The 8,077-nt window shown below is 34.9% G+C and overlaps 1 protein-coding gene across 1 annotated transcript; it reads left to right on the top strand.

The window, feature by feature from the left end:
* On the top strand, positions 1-7,836 carry LOC117633201. Its single transcript, XM_034366912.1, has 18 exons — positions 1-62; positions 145-235; positions 339-392; positions 499-551; positions 660-693; positions 815-905; positions 1,321-1,412; positions 1,796-1,870; positions 2,673-2,761; positions 3,269-3,398; positions 4,219-4,308; positions 4,511-4,576; positions 4,849-4,940; positions 5,584-5,649; positions 5,753-5,819; positions 6,226-6,314; positions 6,659-6,785; positions 7,376-7,836. The coding sequence occupies exons 1-18, from the start codon at positions 1-3 to the stop codon at positions 7,418-7,420; spliced, it is 1,413 nt and encodes a 470-aa protein (XP_034222803.1). The 3' UTR covers positions 7,421-7,836.
* Positions 7,837-8,077: the final 241 nt, after the last annotated feature.

The following is an 8,077-nucleotide window of genomic DNA, read 5'->3' as shown; positions in this document are numbered from 1 at the left end:
ATGGACAAGTACCTAGTTCCTCAGAAGCCCTCGTCTCAAAACCCCAGCAAACCCCCTCCAAGGTAAATGCAAATCGATAACCCTTCTTAATTTCTATGCTTTATTGTCAATTTGAAATTGAGCGCTTTGTTGTTTTGGGCACAGATGGAGTCGAAGCCTGATCGAATTGAACGGAAGGTTCCATCCCAATTACCGCCATTCCGTCTCTGGGTTGCTCATGGAATCCTATTCTGAGGTGCCCCATTAATTCGTTTTGCCATTACTGAGTTTACCAATTAGTTAGCTACACATTACAAGTACCTTGCTTGATTGATTTATATATTTTCTGTTTGATATAGCTGAGGGCATTTCCGCATTTGTACCACATCAGTGGTGGACTGTGTCAAACCCATGTATGCAATATTACAAACCCTGTTTGTTATCATCTTTACTTCTTCTTTATATATTTTTTTTTCACAGAAATTTTGATTTTTTGTTTGTGGGATTTTAATTTTGTAGTTGAATTGGATCGACAATGGCGCATTTTTGTATGACCAACCGTCAATTGGAAAGTCAGTAATTATCCTCATACATATATATGCGTGTGTGTATGTGTGTCTGTGTTTTTGTTTGTGTTTCAAATGTAGTAGAAAAGATTGCTCAATCAGATTTTTTTTCAGGCAAGGGATATCTGCACTTGATTTTGACAGAAAGGTAAATACAGTTGCATTTGCTAGTTTGGTTTTATTTTGTATGTTGTGTGTGTGTGTGTGTTGCTCTTACTTTTCACTTCCTTTTCTTGTATTTACATTTCCTCTTTTCCCCTATATATTAGGGAATATACCTGGTATCTGTGACAAAATCGGGGTGTTTAACAGTGCATGATTTTGAAACTCTTTATTGCCAGAGTAATGAACCTTTGCTACGTAAGTTCCTTCACTACATCTTGTTATTCCTTGTTTTGGCATATATTTTATCAGTTCATAATTTCCAAGTTTATTGCAAGAGTGATGCATATATCGTCTGCTAAACTTGTATAACAGTGCACAAAACTAATGGATACAATTTTAATGTGCAAACCTTTACATTCATGCATGTTTGAGGTTTTCCTGGGCATAACTTTGGCTGCTGATGTTACAGCTGTTCACCTCTTCTATTTACACAGGCCAAACCTTAAGCTTATACTGAATGTTTAATGAAGGAAGAAAAACAAGACCATTTTAATTTGTAAAGTTGTAGTGCTTATGGAATTTATATAAGCATGCTTGTAAAGTAAGGCTTGGCTTTTTTGCTCATTAAAACAATTTTTATTTGGCTTTTTTACCCCTCTTTTCCTGCTAGGCTTGCAGGAAGATGAAGCAAAACATGTGGTGCACCTTTCTTTACCTCAACAACTAGACTTTGTCCGGTGGAATCTTGCTAACCAAGATGAGGTCTGAGTTCAATACAATTTATACGATTGTTATAGATATTGTAAAGGCAATATGGCTGCTTCATTTTTTTCGGTTGTGACTCCAGAGAACTATATAGATTTAGAACCTGGCTGATTATTCTTTTTTCCTTCCGATATGCTTAAGCATGCATAATTTCAGGTGATTACTTCTATTTTATATGAATGACCAATGGGGTTGGTAGTACCACTGTGTACATGCTCGTATTCTGCATAATTGAAAACAAATGTATTTTATATTTTGTAGTATGTTGTTCTGTTAGTTTAGAAACCCTTAATCAAGGTTGATTTGTTTTAAATTGACTTAATTATCTCTCCTGGATTGATTTGTTCTTACATTAAGATTTGCCTAATTTGTTCATATAGGTTGTTTGCACATCTATGAAAAGGAATGAAGTACTTATATTTGATATTGGTTATATCTCTTCTAAACCATCCAAGGTAAGTTTCTCTTGCTCTTTCATCATACGCATGCTTTTAGTGCTGCACTCTCTTTGGAATGTGCTAATTTGCTCCAACGGGAACTCATTATATACCATCATGTCAACTTTCCATCGTGTTATTATATATATTTTTCGTTTTGTTTCTGGGTATTCATTTTACTTTAGTGTGAAAATCACCTAACCCTGATTCTTTTGGTTAATAGATACTTTAGAGTGTTAGAAGCGCACAAACACCTGCTTAAAACGTACTTAACACATGCATGATAAATGAGGACAATGTAGTTAGGGGACCCAATTTCCAGATTTCCAGTTCTAGTCAGGTTATAACCTTCATATCTGATGAGCTCCTCTAAAGCATACATTTCTGTTGAGACTTGTCATCTTGTTTGAGTATAGAGCAATTCCTGGCCCACATCCTAACAGCTCAATTTTTTGAGAATCGTAGTTAACCGACAACTTCATCATGGTGTCAGTCACAGCGACCTGAGTTCGAATCCCTTCACAATGGCAAAACCCCTCAATTAAGTTAAATTCTGTACGCTGGGCTCTAATGGTGGAGAGAACCCACATGTCAGGAGGAATGTTAATAGTGAAAAACAATTGTTGGCCCACATCCGAACAGGTTAAGGATTGTAGCAAACCAACAACTTAATCACATTTTTATCTTAGGTTTTTCTGTCAAATCTGTCTAGTGTGTTGGGTATGTATTAGTACGACATTCTATGTATAATATGCTGGTTATATATTGGAACGGCTTTCTCTTTGTTATTATGATAATTATTCCTCACCTTTTGGTCCAGGTGTTAAGAACAAGACCTACTGTTTCTGTTCTTGGGTCTAATATTCATAAAGGTCTTACTGATATTGCTACTTCACTTGACGATTCCAGGTTGGTGAAATAAAGATATACCCTTTATTCATTTATTTGTATTTATTTCTAAAATCACAGGTAGAGATGATTATGAATAGCTCATTTTTAGATTTATGTGATTTATTCTTTAATCTAAAATTGAGATTGAATATTTGAACAGACTGCTTAAGAAAACCACCATACTGAATAAGTTCATTTGTGCATGTACAAATTTTGAAGTGTCATACCTTCCTCCACTTCTCATGCACTATAGGAATGCCTATCTTTTCCATTTTAATAATGTGTACTACTTTGCAAAAGGTGTTGTTTTAGTTCACTAGGTGTAGTAGTGAGTTGTGTTGAGGTCTCTTCTTTAATCTACACACTGCAAAATTTGTATGCTTTCACTATTCAGAGCTGGTTTAAAGGTTACCTCCCCCCTCCTTTTGTTTGACCATTTTGTGACTTTTGGAATATATTTCTTGCTTCTATCAGTTATATATTCTTTCTAAGGCAGGCTTCCTTTTTATTTTATGGTCATTTTAGGATACTGGCTTCTGATACATATGGTGTAATCAATGTATGGGACAGAAGAATGAGTGAATTTCCATGTCTTGAACTTACAACGGACTCCCGTGGCACCCTTAATAGTATACAATTAAATGCGGGGGATCAGGTCTGCAATAATTCACATTTTTTTTGTTCAATCTGCTATCTTTATGTATTTATCAGAAGTTGAGATATGCGCATATCATTGGGAAAGACATGTATCCACGCTTTGTTTCTTTGTGTCAAGAACCAAGTATTTAATAGCAATGTAAGTATGGGTCAATAAGTAGAACTGATCATGATTATGAATGAGGATTCATCGTTCAAATTTATATCCTAGTTATTAAGTTATCTATGGGTTAAAGATCTTTTAGGAAAAACATGGTGTTAAAGGGCAAGATGTTTGCTTAAACCCAAGAAGTCAGTCATCAATTTTGGGGTGTGGTAATTTCTTTATATTGTGCTGATCCAGAATGGTAGATCATCAGAGTAGTTGCATATAGTGGAAATTGGAAGGTTCTAAATGATCAGAACTAGTGTTGATGTACTCTTTAATGCCTTATATGAGGCCGTTTTCTCATAGTTTTTCTGCAAATATAACATGAAACAGATTCATGGAAAGACCAAAGCTAACTAGTTGTACATAAGAAAATAATATTGGGAAATCTCATTTAAAGCTCTTGAATTTGGAAAGATGTGCTCTGTAATATCTAGTTACTTGTTCTGCACATCTTGTTTAATTTACTCATTAGTAACTAACATAAACTTTGTATGGTGTGTCTCATGTCCTAGTTTCTAAAAACATGGAAGATGTCCTCCCAGAATTTCAGTTAGTAGAAACATTTTGGTGTATTTTCATGCTTTTGTTCCCGTAATCTACTAGGTGTATTCTTTGCCATGAGTAAATTTTTTTATCTTCTAAAGAAATTTTAACGACTTTTTTTCAGATCATTTTTGGAGCTGGAAAGCGTGGATTTGTTTATGTATGGGATCTTCGTGGTGGAAGAACGTCTTCTGCTCTTCAGAGTAATAAAGAAGTAAGGGGTTCTTATTTTGTTAACATATATTTATTTTCTAACTTCTTAGAAATAACAAGAACTAAACATCAGCACCCTAAACAGTTTTCCTAGCAGTCATGGCTAATATGCCCAGACAATCTTGACAAAATATTGAACTTGATTTGTATATTTATGTTCTTGAAAAATGATAGTAAAAACTATTTTGTTTTTGTTTATATAGATACGTCATCCGCCTCTAACTTCATTGAAGTTATCGTCAATGTTAGAGAAAATTGGGCCTCTGAAGGTATCAAATATGTTTACTATTTACACAACGTTTTTGGAAAAAAATGTATTAATTCATACGAAGTATTGTCTTTATGCATGTTACCTTGTTGTAAGTTGTAAACACTATATTTGTGCCTATTCTCATATTGATTCACTGGAGACAAAAGCCATTAACACATTAATATTAGTAATGTAGACAGTACGGTCTATTGTACTATATATCTATGTTACATAAATATCATGGTTTGCATATTTCAATTTACACTACTAAATATTCTCATTATTTTTCAGGCACAATCAGACATTGTTTCTAAGGAAATACACTCCATTAATATTGATCCATCTTGCCCGCACCAACTGGCATTCCATCTTGATGATGGTTGGTACGTATTGTTATCACTGTGCAGTAGGTCATGATTCCTTTGTTTTATATTTTTGGTAAACAATGGTTCATTAATCTTATTCCTCGTTTTTTGTTTTGTTTTTTGTTTTGGGTCATTTCTTAAGTTTCTATGTTATGTTAACAATAAAAAACTCGATATGGGGTAGGTTAATAACCATATGGGTCAAGCTGATTGGGTTGGGGATACTGTTCAGAATATACCGCTGCATTTGTCTGACACTTGCTAACTTTTCTTTGAAAAAGTATATTATTTAGAGGAGATATTGGTCTACAATCGAAAAGAGATGTACCCTACAAAACAATAGGAATACATGCTTGATGTATACCAATTCTTTTGAGGGTAAAGTAACTTGTGAACAGCAGTAACTGATCTGGAATATGAAAATGGATTTTGATTAAACTGGAACAGAGAATTAGGAGTCACTTTATAGCATGCTGCCAAATCACCAAGGCATCATTATGTTTATTGTATCTTTTTATTGGAATCAAAAGAAGTCTCACTAATAATTGTGAAGATCATGCCTAATTGTCTATGGAATATGCTAATCTAATAAACTGAATGCATTATCATTGAATTTTATTGCGACAACACTGATGATGAATGAATACCTTGTTCAATGTAGGTCAGGTGTTTTGGATGTTTACAATTTTGAAGTTACGCATATTCATTGTCCTCCACCTGCTTGGTTGTAAGTAATGTTTTGTGCATTCAATTTGCTGCGTTAACATTGGAAACATTAGCACCTTGTGTTTAATTTATCTATTTCTATCCTGTTCATTTTGAGGGAGTAGAAATGATCCTGGCGTGTCAGCTGATCTGTTATATTTGAGAAAACCTTCATGGCTGCCAATAAATTCGGTAAGGGAGAATGTTTTGTTTTATATTTCAAACTGCATTGCATTAGGTTTCCTGTTTTGTCATTTTGCATTAGTTTACAGTCATTGACCACTTTTGTGGACAAATTCATATTCTAGTGTCAGTTGGATGAAAATGTACGTCTAATGAGGAGTTTTTCTATCCCTGGGTCCTGCTCAGTGGTCAATGCATGGGGTAGTATTGCGAAGTCACATTTCATTTTCACATATTGATTGAAAAGTTTGCATTATTGCTGCTTGCATGCTTTGAGTCATTTCTCATTTGGTTGATTAAACTTGTTGGTATGGTACCTGTAACAATCCTATGATATTTTCATTTTCTTGGTCTTCAATTTAATTCTGCTTCTAGCCACTTGTATGAGATTGTACTCCAATGTTTTCTAATGCAGATCTACGTGGTTGGATCATCAACCGACAATGGAATTCATATTTTGGATTTCTATCCAGATTCAAGCTCTCCTAGCCATGTGGACTACAAGTAAGAAACTCCTTAGAACTTTTGCAGTATGTTGATTAGCCATGAAGTCTAATACATAATCTGAATCAACAGATCATAACTTAGTATTTTAAAAGCTCTCCTGCAAGTCTGGATCCCCTCCCCCCTTTAGTAGATTATTTATTATGTTGATGCCCAACTTATAATTTACTATTTCCCTCTGGATGCGGTGATATTTACTTTGATGGCCTTTTCCCCTTCACCTATAATTCTTTGATTTCAGTTTGGCCCGTTATCTGTGCACACCTGTGTGTGAACATGCAGTTGTTTACTTTCCTATGCATTTATGTTTACATACATGTTCCTTTTGTTGCTTAATGTTGTAGAGAGGATATACAGAGTCTTTCTGGGGTAAAGAAACAAGATAAGAAAAACAGGTTTGTTCCATTGTCTGAAGGAGTTACTGCATGTGCAGTTCATCCACTCAACAGTACCATCATAGCTGGAACAAGGGTTTGTATTCTCGAAAACCTACTTTTCTATCCATGTTTTTCAACCTTAAGGTTTTATTAAAATCCTATGACATGGCTTCTATTTCAATTATACAAATGCACATACATATTGGACTTACTAGATCTGTGCATTTGGTTTCATGAGATACATTAGTGCAAACAAAATCCCAACCAGTGCCTGGTTGAAAAAGGTTTAAATGTGAATAGAGTAGTACTTTGAAAAGGTTTGTGGTGTGGCAAATTCCAGTGGCCTTGTTGACTCTCCATTTGGGTTGGTCTTAAAGATTAAGAAGCGTTCACTATTTTGACCGAATAGTGGAGCTTGACACTTACCAGGAATGTACAAATAAAAGTACCGTTGTTATGGTGAAACTGTTGGGATATAAAAATGAAATTAAGTGAAGCTGTGTTTATGCAAAGTAAGGGTTTTGTGTTTAGGTAGCTGGTTGTGAAGGAAAATGGTTCACTTGGATGTTGGAAGCTGTCTAAACTACCGACCCTTCATTCATTACTTTGCAGTGGTTCAATGAGTTTCAATTCACACATCCTCATACAATAAAAAGGCCTAATACTTTGGATTATTGCTTTCAGCATTCATCTTTGCTCATGATTTCTCAAAGTCACAAGTCATGTTAAGGTGACCAACTGAAGCCCAGGACCAGTGTGAGCAGAAATGTTGAGTGGTCAAGAAACAACTGCTATGCGCTTAACCTTGGGGCTCCTACAATTTTCGCAGTTCAGAATATATATGTAAATGTGAGCAAAGCAACTTTCTCTTCCACTCATGAGCTTTGAAGTAATGTATTTATTGACAATTTGTCAGCTCATGGGTTATATGTATCCAGAGGAAGACTAGAGGTGCTTTCGGTGGTCTAACCGGACATTGTATATATGGTTTACAGTTCTGTGTTGTACTCCAGTAATTTAGGGTATGTTGAGATTGCAGGATTGTTGTAGACAGTAGTAACTGGATGTTGTGTATGGGTTAGGGTTGTGTACTTCAGTTATTTTACGGTATCCTGAGATTAAAGGAACCTTACAGACAATAGTGACTATCTTTTTTCACATAATGACATAAAAAGCATTCATTTATGATACGAAAACAGTCTCACTTTCTGGTACATTTGAAGTAGAGATATGGATCACTGATTTGTATATGTGCGTAGGAGAGAGAGAGAATGAGCAACAACCTTTGGTGGTATTATATTATGCAATTTTAAACAGTAAACTCTCTTTATGATAATGAGAAACTATTCAAAAGTTTTGAAGCAAGCAATATAACTTTCCCGGTAA

This window comes from Prunus dulcis, chromosome 6 (genome assembly GCF_902201215.1).
Source record: "Prunus dulcis chromosome 6, ALMONDv2, whole genome shotgun sequence".
In the NCBI taxonomy this organism is placed as follows: Eukaryota; Viridiplantae; Streptophyta; class Magnoliopsida; order Rosales; family Rosaceae; genus Prunus; species Prunus dulcis.
The sequence above is the reverse complement of the archived record's forward strand: the minus strand, read 5'-3'. Positions and strand labels throughout refer to the sequence as shown.

Excerpts from the sequence above, each read along its gene's own strand:
- LOC117633201 (XM_034366912.1), top strand. The coding sequence starts at position 1 with ATGGACAAGTACCTAGTTCCTCAGAAGCCCTCGTCTCAAAACCCCAGC. Across the intron at positions 3,399-4,218 it reads AATTAAATGCGGGGGATCAG|ATCATTTTTGGAGCTGGAAA; the intron begins GTCTGCAATAAT and ends ACTTTTTTTCAG. Across the intron at positions 4,941-5,583 it reads TTCCATCTTGATGATGGTTG|GTCAGGTGTTTTGGATGTTT; the intron begins GTACGTATTGTT and ends TGTTCAATGTAG.